An 18,195-nucleotide genomic window follows, 5' to 3' on the forward strand; every position below is an offset into this window, starting at 1 on the left:
GAAAAGCCTTGTGCTCATGACAGACCAGAAAAAGAGATTAAGTGGATATATACTCTTTTACAAAGTTTGGTGAAAAGAAGAGAGGATATATTTATGTGTGTATGTATGGAAACCCTGGTGGTGCAGTGGCCAAGTGCCACGGCCGCCAACCAAAAGGTCAGCAGCCCACATCCACCAGGCGCCCCCCGGAAACCCCACTGAGCAGCTCCACTCTGTCTCACAGGGTTGCCACAAGTCAGAATCGACTCGACGGCAATGGGCCCGGCCTTTGTGTTTGATGTGTATGTATATATCAGAATTAAATTCCACAGTTATGCAGCCCAACATCACTACAGCTTCCCGTCTTCCTTTCATAGCCAAGCTTCTTTTTACATTGTTTTCTGTTAAAATAAAGCCTTACAGATGGCTAAAGTGAAAATTAAGTGACTCTCTTTCCCCCTGTTCTGACCCCTAGTTTTCCTCCCCAGAGCAAACACTGTGAAGTCATTTTCTATGCATAATATTTTACACAAATGGGACCACATTATGCATACTGTTCTGCAGTTTGTTCTTTTTGTGAAATACAACTTGGCCATTACTTTTATGTCAGTGTGTATAGATCCTATGAAACACTGCTAGATCAGACCTTCTAAGCCACAGCCTATGGACCATAGGACTTCGTTCAAAAACCTCCCATCATTTCACATTCATATTCTTCAGTCTAACATTCAAGACCTTCCAGTATGAAATCAACTCAGTATTTCAATTTTATCTTCCACTGTCATATACCTGTCCCAGGCTCCAGCCAGCTTCACTACTTGTTGATGATCCTTTGTGTCTTTACTAACACCATTTCTTGTGACTAAAATTTCCCTCATGTTGCTCCTCGTCTGTTTGTGCCCAAATGCTGTCTATCTTTCCTTCCTCCTTTTCTCAAGTGGACTCTAAGATTATCAAGGACAGGGTGTATGTCTTATTCAGCTTCGTATATCCAAGGCTTTTTACAATGCATGGCTCATAGCAGATGTTCAGTGAATGTTTATTTAAATCATTTATTCATTTAGCTGATAAGCAAAGATGAATTCAGCGCAGCTAGCTCCCTGTTCTGAGCCCGTCTTCCTTATAGCCTGTTCTGGTCCCAACCCAGCTATAATCCCTTCCACTTTTAAATTACTCAAAGCACCTTGTATTGCTTATGTCATTACCAAAGTCTATTTATAGTCTCATATAAAAATAAAAACAAAAACTCTGTTATCTTAATAGACTGTAAGCTCCTTAAGAACAAGTGCTGCTTGTTTAGTTTTTTATTCTTACTGTGACTAGCATAATGCCTGTGTACAGTAAGTATTAAGTAATGCTTGTACACAGATCAGGCATGCTTTCTAGAGGCAAACCTGGAAGCCCATTTCTCCCTCTGCTCTACTGGGGCCTGGTAATACCTACAGAAGCAATTCTGGGCAAATGGTTCTACTCTATATATACGACCCAAGGACTCCCCCAGACAGGCTGTCACAAGATCTAAACTTAAGAAAAAGTATTAGGAATCCTGATTATGGCTGTAAATTCAAGTGGGCTTTCTAATCCAGCTTTACCAATAATAAAGTAGGTATTTATATCTTCATCTGTTAATTCTTCTCACTCTGTCATACTGGTTCAGAACGTAGGTAGGGAAAATAGGTCTTTTTTTTCCCAAATGACCCTCTAAAATCCAACATATATGGAAATGAGAAAAGGCAGACTTGATTAACCTTATCGCTTTCTATAAAGTGTATACAAAGTGTTTACCTATATTTCTAAAAGCTCGAAATTTCAAGAAAATAAATGTTATCAGTAAAATAAATGAATAAATAAATACTGTTAGTAAAATAAATCTAGGTCAGGAGGATAACTCTAAAGACAGAATAAAATTAGCAACTAGTATTTATCGAGTGCTTAAAAATTGTTAAAGACTGTTCCAGGGTCTTTACCATGTATTAAATGACTTAATTTCGTACAACAGTCATAAAACAGGTATTATTATTATTATAGATAAGTAACCAAGGAATAGAGGTTTAAGTAATTGATCCAGGATTAGAATGCTAGTAAATGTCAGAGCCGGGACTTGGACCCAGTAGCCTAGCTCCAGACAGATGATGCTCTCAAGAGTCCATGCTCTTAAACACTATACCATACTGCCTCAGTAGAGCAGCAGCAGCAGAATCTCAGTAGAAAATTTCTGTGCAGAATATTCCAAAAGCCTTGTGGTTTAAAATTCTGAGGGTCATCACCATAAAGTTTTAAATATATTTAAGAATCTATCTTCAAAAATGAAGCCTACAGAATTGAATAATAAAGAAGATTTTTAAAGTTATAACAATAAAAATGTTCATTCTAAAGAAAAACTTATAAAGTAGCATCTTGCTGACTAGTGTGATTTGATTTTATTAAACCAAATTTATCCCACTGTAACAGGACAATTATAATTATAAATAGAGAAGATAAACTCTTGTCATTAAGATTTTTCATAGACACATCTAACACCACTGAAGAAAAAAAACTATAACTTAGTCTTTGACAAATTACGAAAAACAATATATTAATTAGAAGTAAAACATGAAGCTTTTTCTATTATTTTAGGGACTTTTCTAACAGTTTTTGCACACATACTCTTATGTGATCTTCTAAGTAACTGTGAATCTGAAAGGGGAAGCATAAATAACCCTCACTTGCTAGAGAGGGAACTGGGTTTCTTAGAGTTCAAGTGACTTACTGCTCAGGAGCACACATGACTTACAAGTAGCTGCACAGGAATTAATGGTCTTATGACCTGGCCTCTGTGTCTTACCTACCCACCCTGTCTCTCTTTCCCACCATCCCAAGGAGTAAATAAGGTCCACGGGGGTGGGAATCTTGCCAACCTGGCATACACAAATCAATGCTTGTCACACATAAATCTTTGCTAGTTCTAGCACATAGGCAGTTCACAAAAGTTTGTTGAATGAATAAATGATTATCATTCATAAATGCTAAACATTAACTCTCAGCTAGCCCACACAGGTATTTTATCAGTCCAGCTTCTATGTCTACACAGTCCAACTAGATAAGTGAGACATCTGAGATAAGCCATTCACAGTCAGAACAAAGAGTTATGTGCTATAGTAGACATTACCTCAATGTAGTTCTGTAGGAAGAAATAAACTATTTTTACTTAGAAATGGCTTTGACTACCAACTCTGTTTCAGTAATCTGGCTGTACTGACTGATCAAAAGGTAAATTTGATGTATTGTTTCTTGGATTAAAATGGTTCCTTCTCTTGTTCATAGGACAACTATTCAAAGAGTCATCAAAACTAGAAACACCTGGACAACAATATCCTGGATTCTTTCATCCTTTTCAGCTAGTGAACTACCAGTGCTGCCAAATTTACCTACTACATATTTCTCAGTCACCTTCTCTGGTGGTATGTGGTAAATGTTTAACAACCAGCATCCCAAACAAAAAAAGTCCTGATTTGTAGTGTTTGCCAAATTCCATGGTGTAAATGCTCTCAGCAGAGCCAATTTCTACCAGCTTGACATCAACTAGCTCCCAAATTCCTGAAAATTCTAATAAGCGGCTCTTCTGAGCTGGTGAGAGCTAGGTCTGGCACACCAATGCAAGTTTCTCCATCTCACTGCTCTTGGTTCAGACCCTTATCACTCTTCGAGACTTTTCGGCCAGACTATGGACAGATCTTCTTGCTGGCTCCAGTCCATTCCTGTTAAATTGTTCATAATGTTTCTTAAATAATCATTCTAAAACTCTACTATGACCAAATCATGTTTCTGCTTAAAAATCTTCAAAGGCTACTCATGTTTAGAGGGTTAAAGTCAAGCTCCTTAAACTGCCACATGAGGTTCTCCATATCTAGCCTCTGTCAACCTTCTCAGCCCCATTTCTTGCCAGCCTTTTCTTCCTTTGCACTCCATACCAAATCCTGCGGACACTACGCTATTTCTCACATGTGTAATGTTGCTCATGTTGTCACTTCCCCTTTCTTTTGTCCCTTTAAGACTTAGCACGTGTCATCTTCAGGAACCTTCCTTGACCTGCTCCCCCATTAGGATCTTCTTTATCCATAATACCGTATGCATATCTCTATAACTGCATTTATCACATCGTTTTAGAATCATCTCTTTGTCTTTTCTGCACACTATTGTGACTTCCCTGAGGCAGGTTCCAAGTCTTATATCTCTTTATCCCTTATGCCTACAGATGGTGCCTGACCCCTGGCAGATGCACAGAAAAGCATTTGTTGGTAAGTAATGTGCTCTATGGCCTAGTGGCTATGAGTTCTAGTTTGTGAGCTAGAAAACTTGGGTATGAACTACAGCTCTACCATTTATAATGTGACCTGCATAAGTTATGTACCCTACATTTTCAGTTTTCTCAACAGTAAAACAGAGAAAATTAATGTAAAGCACAATGGACACTAGACAACACATAGTAAGTACCAGTAAGTATTTGCTGTTATTACTATATAGTCATCACACTTGTCATTAGTTCTCAAAATAAATGAAAAAATAATTTTTCTTTTCCTACTTTCTAGCAAAACACAGTGAGCCTGCAGTATTTACCATATGCTAATCTTATGCTTAGTTAAAAAATAATCTCACTTAAAAAAAAAAACCCATACAAATGCAAACCATGTCATTCTTCCACTTGGAAGTAAAATGTGAATTTTAAAGGTAAGGAAATACTTTGAATAGAAGAGTATCAATATTAGCAGTATCTTCAACAAGTTTTTTTATTTCTCTCTCCTTACTACCCATTCATAAGGAGTTAGTGGTACCCATTCAAAGTATTGTGGACAACAATACTGGTCATAATAACCTTGGGAACAAAGGCAAAATATTTTGTAATAAATGTTTTCTGATATCTCGGTGAGAAAATAAGAAAATTCTTTATTGTACTGTCAACACCTAAGTTCTCCTTCCTCCCCTAATCATGCTTGCCTTTCTTCTTACCAACTTTATATCTAAAAATAATTTTAAAATATGTTTTATATGTATCCATCCATCCACCACAAGGTCAGACACAAGTTTTCTATATTGTTGGGATGAATTCACTATGGAAAAGATCTGCCCTTGCCGTAAAGAACCATCCATTATAATAAAAGGGGAGAAGTATACTGAGTTGTACTACTGAGATTAATTACACAGGCCAGTCTGGTCCAGAAGGACACATATAATAATGAATAAAATATGTACAATTTGATTATTGAAAAAATGGATAAATACTGGATTAAATATTTTCTTAGTTTTAATCACTTGATATATTCTCATCATACCGTGGCAGTTTTCTATAAATTTCATTACTAATTGATAAAGCCAAGGAGACATTTAACTGGCATAAATAGTTGGTCTGACAAGACTCAAATGAAAGTAAAAATAAATTATAAAATCATAAATTATCAATATCAGGAATAAAAGAGGGGGCATCACTAGAAATCCTACAGCTATTAAAAGTATAAGAAAATATTATGAATAAACTCTGTGCTAATAAGTTTGACAATATAACTAAATGGACAAATTCCTTGAAAAGACATAAATTACCAAAACTGACACAAGAAGAAATAGAAAATGTGAATAATTCTATAACTAATTAAGAAATTTAATTCGTAATTTAAAATTTTCTCATAAATAAAACTGCAAGTCCAAATAGCTTCACAGGTGAATTATAACAAACTTTTAGAGAATAATACCAATCCTGCACAAACTCTTTCAGACCTCATTTTATGAGGTCAGCCTTATCCAAATACTAAAATTAGACATCACAATGAAAAAAAAAAAAAAGACTAAGATTCTTTCTTAAACATGGACACAAAAATCCATACAGAAGATTTACAAATCTAATTCAGCATATAATAAAAGAGATAATACATTCTGACCAAATGAGGCTTATCACAAGAATGCAAGATGGCTTTAATGTCCAAAATATCAATCAATATAATTCACCACATTTACAGAAAAAGAGCGGAGGAAAAAGAAAAGCATATGATCATCTCAATAGATACAAAAAGAAAAAGCATCTGATATACACAGCAACATGGATGAATCTCAGAAACATTATATTGAACAAAAGAAGCCAGACACGAAAGAGTATGTACTATTTATGATTACATTTATAGGAAGTTCTAGAACAAAGAAAACTGGGAGGCGACTGAATATATTCTGAGGGGGTTATAGAAGTGTTCTATATCAGGGGTTGACAAACTTTTTTCTGTAAAGGGCCAGACAGTAAATATTTTAGGCTTTTCAGGCCATATATAGTCTCTGTCTAATATATTTTATTTTTCTAATTCTTAAAAAATGTGAAAAATATCCTTAGCTTGCAGGCCATGCAAAAACAGACTGCAGGATGAATTTGGCCCATGGGCCACAGTTTGCTAATTCCTGTTCTACACCTTAACAAGAGAGTTGGCTCCACAAGTGTATAAATTTTTCAAAACGTATAGTGCATGTCACTGCATGTAAATTATACTTCAATAAAGTTAAAAAAATTTATGAGGGGAGGAGGTGCCAATATGGCGGTATAGACAGAAGCACCACGCCGTCCCTCCACAGCAAAGACCTGTAAAATTAAGTAAAACAGACACAAACGCTAATCCTGGAACCTAAGCGTCAAAAGAAGAGATAAAGAACTCAACCAAGCACCGAGTGGCATAAAGACAGAGAACAGAGAGTGAGGACAGATATGGAGTGGAGGTCTTCTATCAGCTAACGCAGCACGGCTTCACCATCCTGGAATCCTGTCGGAGATCTGTGGACAGGGAGTACGGGAAAGCAGCTTCAGGGAGCTCCCAGCAGGAGACAGAGCACCCACTGGAGCTGCCCTGCTGCACTATAGCTGAGCGACTGGCCCTGTCCATTGGACAAGATGGTGAGAAGTATCGTGCCCACAGATGAGCAAACAACAAAGAATGCACAGCCACCCTGCTCAGACATAGCCAAATAAAACAAAAAAGGAGGACGAAACAAACAAACCTACAATCAATAAACGAAGAAAATAACAACTACTGAATGTCCCGAAGACAGAAGACAATATCAAAACATATACAAAAACAGGACAGGATAGTTCCAGTAGGCATGCAAAATAAAACACCAGATGACTTTCCAGTAGAAGAAAAGGCACTGGAATTACCTCTTAGGGAATTCAAATCTCTAATATTCAGAGCTATCCAAGAGTTGTAGGAAAAAGCAGTCAAAAACGAGGAAAAAATTTTCAAAATCATGGAAAAGGCAGACAAAATCATGGAAAATACAGATAAAACAATGGAAGAATTCAGGAAAATAATACAGGAACAAAATGTCAAAATAAATTCACAACTAGAAATCATACAAAAACAGCAATTAGAAATTGAAAAGATAAACAACAAGATTTCAGGAACGGACAGTGTCATAGAAGGTCAGAGGAGCAGGTTTGGAACGATAGAATACAGGATCAGCAAAATTGAAGACAAATACTTGGATACCACTTTGAGGAAAAATCAGAAAAAAGAATGAAGAAAAATGAAGAAACCCTGAGAATGATGTGGGATACACTCAAAAGCAAAAATCTGCTAGTGACTGGAGTTCCAGAACAGGGGTAGAAAACGAAAAACACAGAGAGGATCATTGAAAAACTGCTGACAGAAAACTTTCCCAATATCATGAAAGACGAAAAGCTGTCCATCAAAGAAGCTCAATGAACCCCATACGGGATCGACCCCAAAAGAAAATCACCAAGGCATAACGTAATCACACTTGCTAAAACCAAAGACAAAGAAAGAATCTTGAGAGCAGCTTGAGAAAAATGAAAAGTCACATACAAAGGGGAAAAAATAAGACTAAGCTATGATTACTCGGCATGAACCATGCAGGCAAGAGGGCAAGGGTATGACATATATAAAACCTTGAAAGAAAAAAAACTGCCAACCGAGAATAGCATATCCTGCAAAACTCTCGTTCAAATATGATGGTGAAATTAGGACATTTTCAGGTAAACAGAAATTAAGGGAATATGTAAAAACCAAATCAAACTTACAAGAATTATTAAAGGAAGTCCTTTGGTTTGAGAACCGACAACATCAGATGACAGCCTCAATCTAGGATGCAAGACCACATCAGCCAGATACCAACCTAGGAAATGAACTCTCAAGTATTAATCAAAAATAAAAGATTTACAACTGGGAATCAGAGTGGTTAATCTGTAAATGACAACAACATCAGAACTATAAAAGAATAAACAGCATAGGTACAGAACTTTCTAATGGAGAGGAAGGCATGGCGATACCAAGTAATAAAAGACTGGTTCAAAAATAGGACGATAAGGGTAACTTTCAGGATAACCACAAAGAAAGTCAGCAAACCTACTCATCAAAATAAAGAAGAAAAATATAAAGTCTCGGTAAACACAAAATCTATTAAAAAAAAAAAATCCACAAACAAAAGAAATTCAGCACAGGAGAATAAGAAGAACAAAGAAAATGTCAGCACCACAAACAAAACCACTACAAAATGACAGCAATAAACTCACAGCTATTAGTACTTACACTGAACATAAATGGCCTAAATGCACCCATAAAGAGACAGAGAGTGACAGAATGGATAAAAAAACAGGGTCCATCAATATGCTGTCTACAAGAGACACACCTTACAAACAAAGACATAAATTTATTAAAAATCAAAGGATGGAAAAAAATATATTAAGCAAACAACTACCAAAAAAGAGCAGGAGTGGCAATACTAAGCTAAATAGACATTAAAACAAAATCCACCATAAAAGACAAAGAAGGGCATTATATAATGATTAAAGGGACAATCCATCATGAAGGCATAACCGTAATAAATATCTACACACCCAATGACAGGGCTCCAAAATACATAAAACAGACTCTAACAGCACTGAAAAGAGACTTCAACACACCACTCTTGGTAAAGGACATAACATCTAGAAAGAAACTCAACAAAGATATGGAAGCTCTAAATGCCACAGTCAGCCAACCTGAACTCATAGACCTATATATATAGAACACTCCACCCAACAGCTGCAAAGTATATACTCTTTTCCAATGCACATGGAATGTTCTCCAGAATAGACCACATCTTAGGCCACAAAACAACCCTCAAAAAAATCCAAAACACTGAGATAATACAAAGTATCTTCTCTGATCACAATGCCATCAAAGTAGAAATTAACAAATGGAAGAGCAAGGAAAAAAATCAATTACATGGAAACTGAATAACACCCTGTTTAAAAACCACTGGGTAATAGAAGAAATCAAAGGTGGGATCAAAAAATTTCTAGAATCAAACGAGAATGAAAACACATTATACCAAAACCTTTGGAACACAGCAAAGGCAGTGCTCAAAGGTCAAGTTATACCAACAGATGCACACACCAAAAAAGAAGAAAGGGACAAAATCAAAACATTAACTACACAACGCTAACAAACAGAAAGAGAAGAGCAAAAGAAGCCCACAGCCACCAGAAGAAAGGAAATAATAAAGATCAGAGCAGAAATAAATGAAACAGAGAATAAAAAAAAAAACACAGAAAGAATCAACAAAACCAAAAGTTGATTCTTTGAAAGGATCAACAAAATTGACAAAGCATTGGCCAAACTGACAAAAGAAAAACAGGAGAGGACACAAATAACCCAAATAAGAAATGATGCGGCCGACATTACAACACACCCAACTGAAATAAAAGGATCATAACGGAGTACTATGAAAAACTAAACTCCAACAAATTTGAAAACCTAGAGGAAATGGACAAATTTCTAGAAACACATTACCTACCTAAACTAACACAAAAATCTGAACAGACCCATAATAAGTGAAGAGATTGAAAAGGTAATTAAAAAAAACTCCCAACAAAAAAAAGCCCTGGCCCAGATGGCTTCACTGGAGAATTCTACCAAACATTCAGAGAAAAGCTTACAACAGTACTACTCAAACTATTTCAGAACATAGACAAGGAAGCGATGCTTCCAAATTCATTCTATGAAGCCAGCATAACCCTGATACCAAAACCAGGCAAAGACACCACAAAAAGAAAAAGTTACAGACTGATACCTTTCATGAACATAGATGCAAAAATTCTCAAAAAACTTTTAGCCAATAGAATTCAGCATCATATTAAAACAAAAATACACCACAACCAAGTGGGATTCATATCAATTATGCAAGGATGGTTCAAGATTAGAAAATCAAATAACGTAATCCACTTCATAAATAAAAGAATTACATGATCATCTCAATTGATACAGAAAAGGCATTTGACAAAGTCCAACACCCGTTCCTGATAAAAACTCTCAATAAAATAGGTACAGAAGGGAAATTTCTCAACATAATAAACAGTATCTATCCAAAGTAACAGCCAACATCATTCTTAATGGAGAGAGGCTGAAAACATTCCCTTTGGGAACAGGAACAAGACAACGATGCCCTTTATCACCACTCCTATTTAACATTGTGCTGGAAGTCCTAGCTAGAGCAATCAGGCAAGAAAAAGAAATAAAGGGCACCCAGATTGGTAATGAAGAAGTTAAACTGTCCCTATTTGTAGATGATATGATACTATACATAGAAAACGCCACAAGAAAACTACTGCAACTAACAGAAAGATTCAGCAGAGTAGCAAGATACAAGATAAACACACAGAAATCCGCTGGATTCCTACACACCAATACAGAGAACAACGAAAAGGAAATCAGGAAAACAATACCATTTATAACAGCCCCTAAAAAAATAAAATACTTAGGAATAAATCTAACCAGGGATGTAAAAGACCTATCCAAAGAAAACTACAAAACACTACTGAAACAAACCAAAAGAGAGCTACATAAATGGAAAAACGTACCATGCTTATGGATAGGTAGATTCAACATTGTGAAAATGACAATTCTACCCAAAGGAATCTACAAATACAATGCAATCCCGATCCAAATGTCAGCAACATTCTTTAAAAAGATGGAAAAACTAATCATTAACTTTATATGGAAAGAGAAGAGGCCTCGGATAAGTAAAGCACTATTGAAGAAAAAGAATAAAGTAGGAGAACTCACACTACCTGACCTCAGAATCTACTATACCGCTACGGTAGTCAAAACAGCTTGGTACTGGTACAACGACAGATACATTGAACAATGGAACAGAATTGAGAACACAGATGTAAATCCATCCACCTACAGTCAACTGATCTTCAACAAGGACCTGAAGTCCATCAAATGGGGAACAGTCTTTTTAACAAATGGTACTGGTCAAACTTGATGTCCATCTGCAAAAAAAAGAAACAAGACCCATACCTCACACCATACACAAAAACTAATTCAAAATGGATCAAAGACCTAAATATAAAACCCAAAACTATAAAGATCATAGAAGAAAAAATAGGATCAACGCTAGAGGCCCTAATGCATGGCATTAGCAGGATACAAACCATAACTAACAACACTCAAACTCCAGAAGATAAGCTAGATAACTGGGATCTTCTAAAAATTAAACACATGCTCATCAAAAGACTTCACCAAAAGAGTAAAAAGAGAACCTATAGATTGGGAAAAAATTTTTGGCTATGACAAATCTGACAAAGGTCTAATCTCTAAAATCTACAGGAAAATCCAATACCTCTACAACAAAAAGACAAATAATCCAATTAAAAATGGGCAAAGGAAATGAACAGACACTTCACCAAAATGACATGCAAGCGGCTGACACATGAGGAAATGCTCACGATCACCAGCCATTAAAGAAATGCAAATCAGAACCACAATGAGATACCAACTAACCCCAGCATTACTGGCATGAATCAAAAAAAGAGAAAATAAAAAATGTTGGAGAAGCTGCAGGGAAATTGGAACTCTTATGCACTAACAGTGGGAATGCAAAATGGTACAACCATTTTGGAAAACGATATGGCTCTTCCTTAAAAAGTCAGAAATAGAAATACCATATGATCCACCAATCCCACTCCTAGGAATATATCCCAGAGAAATTAGGGCCATCACATGAATAGACATACACACACCCATGTTCACTGCAGCATTGTTCACAATAGCAAAAAGATGGAAACAAGCTAGATGCCCATCAACAGATGAATGGATAAACAAACTGGTACATACACACAATGGAGTACTATGCGACGATAAAGAATAATGATGAATCTGAAAAGCATCTTACAACATGGATGAATCTGGAGGGCATTATGCTGAGTGAAATAAGTCAGTCACAAAAGGACAAATATTGTACGAGACCACTATTATAAAAACTCATGAAAAGGTTTGTACACAAAAAGAAACAATCTTTGATGGTTACAAGGAAGGGATGGGGTGGGGATGGAAAAACACTAAATAGCCAATAGGTAAGTGGTAACTTTAGTGACGGGTAAAACAGTACACAATACTGGGGAAGCCAGCATAACTTGTACAAGGCAAGGTCATGGAATCTCCACAGACACATCTAAACTTCCTGTGGGACTGAATTACTGGGCTGAGGGCTGTAGGGACCATGGTCTCAGGGAACATCTAGCTCAATTGGCATAACATACTTTATAAAGAAAATGTTCTACATTCTACTTTGGTGAGAAGCATCTGGGGTCTTAAAAGCTTGTGAGCAGCCATCTAAAATCCTCCACTGGTCTTACCCCATTGGGAGCAAGGGAGAATGAAGAAAACTAAAGACACAAGGGAAGCTTAGTCCAAAAGACTAATGGACCACAACTACCACAGCCTCTACCAGACTGAGTCCAGTACAACTAGATGGTGCCCGGCTACCACCACTGACTGCTCTGACAGGGATCACAATAGAGGGTCCCAGACAGAGCTAGAGAAAATGTAGAACAAAATTCTAACTCACAAAAAAAGACCAAACTTACTGGCCCGACAGAGACTGGAGAAACCCTGAGAGTATGGCCTCTGTACACCCTTTTATCTCAGTAATTAAGTCACTCCTGAGGTTCACCCTTCAGCCAAAGATTAGAGAGGCCCATAAAACAAAATGAGATTAAAGGGCACACCTGCCCAGAGGCAAAGAGTAGAAGGCAGGAGGGGACAGGAAAGCTGGTAATAGGGAAGCCAAGGTCAAGAAGGGAGAGTGATGACATGTCATGGGGTTGGTAACCAATGTCACAAAATCATGTGTGTACTAACTGGTTAGTGAGAAGCTAGTTTTTTCTGTAAACCTTCATCTAATGTACAATAAAAAAAAAAAATTTATGGGCCCGTTATTGGATGTCAAGAATGTGATCTCTTTTTCACCAGGTGACCATCAAATCACTAAGCTATTTGAGGCTATATGGTCCGTGGCCATATGCCTCAACTAAGAAGTGAAGTCCTTTCATTCCAAGGTTTCCTAGAAAAAATTAGCTCTACTAATGTACATTAATGTCTTAAAATGGAAATTCTATAATCTAGTCAAGAAAGATAATTTCCAAAACACTTACCTCCTCTGTCAGTTTCGTGTTGGATTTTTCTAATGCATCCACTTTTGCCTGAAGGTTGTTTACAGTAGCACTATTAAGAGAAGAAAAAAACATGTCTATCTTGAAAAACAGAACACACCTGGTATTTTCCCTTTTTAAACACTCATTACACTTATCATTGTTTGTTTAATGTCTCCAATCCCTGGGAGACTTGAAAGCTCTAAGACAGTTTACAAGAGGCTGTGTCTATCTTGTTAACTGCTGTATCCTTGGCACTGAAGGGTGTATTCAGTAACCATTTGCTGAATGAAGTAAAAGAGCTTATCTACTATACAGTAAATGTTAAGATTTAATTATATATAATTACAACAGCCTACATGAATTAATTTCTTGGCATACGCCAAGCACTCTACTAAATTCTTTAACTCAACAACCCTATGTGTTATGTATCTCCAATTATAGATGAAGAAACTGAGACATAGAAAGATTAAATAATAGTGTCATATTTATATTTCACTGTCAACTGTAACTACCTCTTTGCCTGACTGACATCTCTGTTTGGCTTCAGTATAATCATTATTAGTGCTTGGTCCTCAGAGATAATGCACTGAATTTGTTCTGAAATTTTCTAGCTGAAACCAGGAATACTCAAAATTTGTATTGATTTATATATGTATATTATAGGTATTACTTAATTTAAAAATCACTATCTTTTTATAAGAGAGCTACAAACAAAATGATAACTAGTGGATATATTATTTTTTCTGAGTTATTCAACAGTAACTTATTTAGTCTTTAGTTTAACAAGAACATCGAAGTACCTGAGAATATCAATAGCTTTTGGATAGCTCTCCTCAGGAGACAGAAGACTGTTTCAAGTTTTGGATGGTTCTGATAAATACTTAGTGAGTAGCTGCTAAACTGATGGTAGTGATGGTGAAGAGTGGTTAGATTAATACTATTAATCCAACGTATAAATGAGAAATGCAAGGAACCAGAGAGATATGCATAATCTAAAGTTACTAAGGTGATGAATGGTTTATCCAAGATCAGTTCTGAAGTATGTGTCTGAACCTCCTGAAAGAATATTTATGTCACATATTTTTAAATTCTTTTTTATTATACTTTAAATGAAAGTTTACAGTTCAAGCTAGCTTCTCATACTATTTTTAAATTCTTAACTGAATCCTTTTACTTAATCACTAGAGTTATAATCGCATACTGATCTTATACTGCCTTTCACCAAAAGTTACTAAAAGAGTTAAATGCCATTTATCCAGTGCCAAGAGTTCAGTCCTTGCCATGCAGGAATTCTACAGATACTGGTTGAGTATTGCATGAATTTATCCTCACTGCCTATCATTTTGCCGTTTCCTCTCTTCCCCAACAAAACCACCATTAAAGTAATGTTATTTATTCAGTCTTTACTTCAGATGTCTGTTGAGCTCTTCTACATAGTTCTTCTGGTCCAGAATTGCAGTAATTTGACCATCTCTGGGGGATAAAAAAGAAAGGAAATAGAAATAAAATAATTAACATTAGAAACATAAATACCACCCGCCCCCATCTTTTCATAAAACACAGAAAAGACACGGTGGCACAGATAACACTAAACCAGAAGACAGACTTGATGCATAACCCTCAACATACCAATAGTGAAGACCTTTTTTTTAAAAACCTACAATAACAAAGCCCTCATTATAGCTTGCAAACCTTAATAACTTAGGTTACAGGAATAATAGTTAAGAATATATCGTATGCATTTAAAAGATAAACAATTTCTTCTTGCAGTTGATAGGTTTTTCAGCTTTGCTAGTATTATTTATAGTAACCCTTTTCCATTTGTCATAGGAAATGAATTAAGCTTACTCTGGTGTAATACAGTTGTTCTCAAATGCTATATATTTGCCTTTAAATGACATTTATATTTCAAAGTGAATAGCAAAAAAGGTTTTCAAAAAGATCGTGTTTATTATTACATGAAAAAATAAAGGGTGAAAAAACAAGGTTTACTTTTAGAACTAACTAATCTGTAATAGATAGAAGTTAAACGGTCAGACATTTCAAAAATGAAAGACAAAATCAAGGCCACTTACCCATACAACTACCAAAATACCAAATGATATCATCTCTAGCTCAATGACCAGTGTTAAAAATATCAAACTAATTATGCTTTCAACTGCTAAATTTATACAAAGGGTATAAAGTGTATTTGTGATCTCTAATTTCTAAGCACTCTAATGCATTTTTTGAAACTTTTAATGTTTACAGAATTGTTTTAAAGGCAGTAGAGAGTTCTCATATACACTTCACTCAGCTTGCGCTAATGTTAACATTGTACATAACCTGATGATGCATATTTAGTACTAAGAATTTTAAGCAAATTGAGAATGCGATCCCTCTGGTGAATAAGATCTTTTATTTCATTTTCCAAACACTACCTTAAGAGGTCAGAACTGAATTCCTTTTATAAAAATTTTTATTTTTTTTTGCACCTGAACTGCATAACAGGAAAATCACTCAACTGAAAACCCTCTTAGAGTTTAGTAGTAGCCATAGTAGTCAGATATTTTTGGCAAGACTCTATTAAAGCTTCATTGTCAGAAATTCTTTCAGCAAGTCTTATAAAATATTATTAAATTCTACCAAAGACATCAGAGAAAAAAAAAAAGAAATCCAGCTTTCTTTCTACATACCCTTCACTACCTTTACTGCTGTTTCCATCCTTGAGATACATTGAAAAATCTATAACTCCAACCTATAGAGAAAATTTTCAGAATTTAGTATAAAAACTGGTAAGTTTTCTAAGGCATAACACAGTATCTATTTTAAGGCACTCAAAATAGTAATATAATCATGACAGTTCTAGAAATTTGTGATGAAAAACTGTTTTACTTCTAATATAATCAAGAATTGACAAGGGCTAGAAGTAAGTAAAAGAATCAAGATTAAACGTCAATAACCCACTGTGATCGAGTCAATTCCGACTCACAGTGACCCTGTAGGACGCAGCAGAACTGCCCCATAGGGTTTCCAAGGCTGTAAATCTTCACAGGAGCAGACTGCCACATCTTTCTCCTGTGGAGTGGCTGGTAGGTTCAAACCGCCAACCTTTCAGTTAGCAGCCGAGCGCTTAACCACTGCACCACCAGGGTAGGAAAAGAATAGCAGATCATGGCTAAGGCAAACAGTCAACAGAATATTTAACATAAATAAGATCTAAAGTTTCTTTAAGTCAATAGAAATAGAAGACTAGATCATGGCTAAGGCAAATGGTCAACAGAATACTTAGTACAAATAAGATCTAAATGTCTTTCTCTTGCTTCTTTCACGTTATTTGCCTATTTCAGGTATTCTGCTACTATATTCATTTTTAGGAATAAGTTTTAAAAATTAAATTACAAAAATAAATCCAGATCAAAATATCATACTTCTTTTTCCACTTTCCCAGAGTAAAACATAACAGAAATTTATTGTTATTTCATACAGAAGGGGTGAGAAATATTCGTAGTGAAAACAGAAGCTTCACTTTTTGAGCAATTAATATGTGTCAGGTCCTGTTCTAAATGCATTACATGTACCAAATCTTTTATTCCTCACAATAACCCTATGAAACAGATACTCTTTTGATCCCTATATTACAGCCAAGCAAACTAAAGCAAAAAGAAATTAAGTAATTGCAAAATATACTCAGCTAGCAAATGAGAAAGAGCCAGAATTTGAACCCAAGCAGTTTGGCTTCAGAGCATTCATTCTTAGCTACTATACAATACTGGCTTTTTGTATTTAGCCTGTGCATATATTTCAGTCTGTGCATACATTTTAGCCTATACATATGTATGTTTCACAGTAAAGACAAGAATTTTAAAAATATTCATAACACATAAATATGCCAAGTTGGAATAAAAGCAAATAATCTAATTTTTCATGTGCACCTCAAAATGAAAGGAAACCCTATTTATGATTCACAAAGTTTTCCCTAATTTGGTTGTTATGATTAAATCAATCCAAATTCTGGTAACAGCAGAACTCAGAGGGACACACTTGGTAACGGAGTATCCTTCCCATACCTGAGAATCCAAATCTTCTCCTTTCATACAGAAGTTGGCATCAATGACATTCAGACCCACCAACAGACCAGCAATTATGGCTCCTTCTTCTTCCATCATGAGGGCATTGGGTTCATAGAATTCACTGTAAGAGAAATCCACAAATGCTCTGTGGTAGTGACAAAACCTCCGTAATCTAATAATGTAATCATGAGACAAAGGGAAAAAGGCTTGCCTCATTAGCGAATATGATCATCTATGGCAACAGTGAAAAAGTAAAAAAAAAAAGAATGGCTTGGATAAATACTTTAGATAACAGGTACATGAACAGACTTTCTAGATGACAGACAGTCTGGCTGAAAGAAAACCAGAATGGTATTTTGGCTGGAAGTGAGTATTTCTGCTCATGCTTTTTTCACATATTTGTATGTTATGTACCCTGGCAGAATTTTGTAACCTTTTATATATCTTTAAAATTTTCTTTGTTAGTTTTAAAAAAACTGCCTTATTTCTGATTTGCTTTAATTTAAATTCTATTTAAGTACCACATTCTTTTAAAACAGTGAACAAACATTTTAGCAGTAAGTATGAACAGTTAAATTACATATATTTATCTTTGACTAATTAGCAAAAGTTGCCTAAAAAGCAACATGTATAATAGGCTTAAGATAATTTTAAAATGTTAAAGTATTACTTTCTTTTACTATTTAATAAAATCATTTTCCATTATAGAAAAAAAAAAAA

At 35.5% G+C, this 18,195-nt stretch overlaps 1 protein-coding gene across 4 annotated transcripts in view; it reads right to left on the bottom strand.

Annotated features, from left to right (window-relative positions):
• RUFY3 (RUN and FYVE domain containing 3) overlaps positions 1-18,195 on the bottom strand; it is a 107,625-nt gene that overhangs the window by 22,004 nt on the left and 67,426 nt on the right. For all 4 annotated transcript variants that reach the window (XM_004383326.2, XM_004383328.2, XM_023737789.1 and 1 more), the window contains 4 exons: positions 17,473-17,596; positions 16,099-16,160; positions 14,831-14,896; positions 13,424-13,493 (listed from right to left, as the gene is read on the bottom strand). In XM_004383326.2, coding sequence (XP_004383383.2) covers positions 13,424-13,493; positions 14,831-14,896; positions 16,099-16,160; positions 17,473-17,596 — 322 coding nt within the window. The remainder of the gene's footprint in view (positions 1-13,423; positions 13,494-14,830; positions 14,897-16,098; positions 16,161-17,472; positions 17,597-18,195) is intronic.

Source organism: Trichechus manatus, unplaced genomic scaffold (genome assembly GCF_000243295.1).
Source record: "Trichechus manatus latirostris isolate Lorelei unplaced genomic scaffold, TriManLat1.0 scaffold00108, whole genome shotgun sequence".
Taxonomy (NCBI): Eukaryota; Metazoa; Chordata; class Mammalia; order Sirenia; family Trichechidae; genus Trichechus; species Trichechus manatus.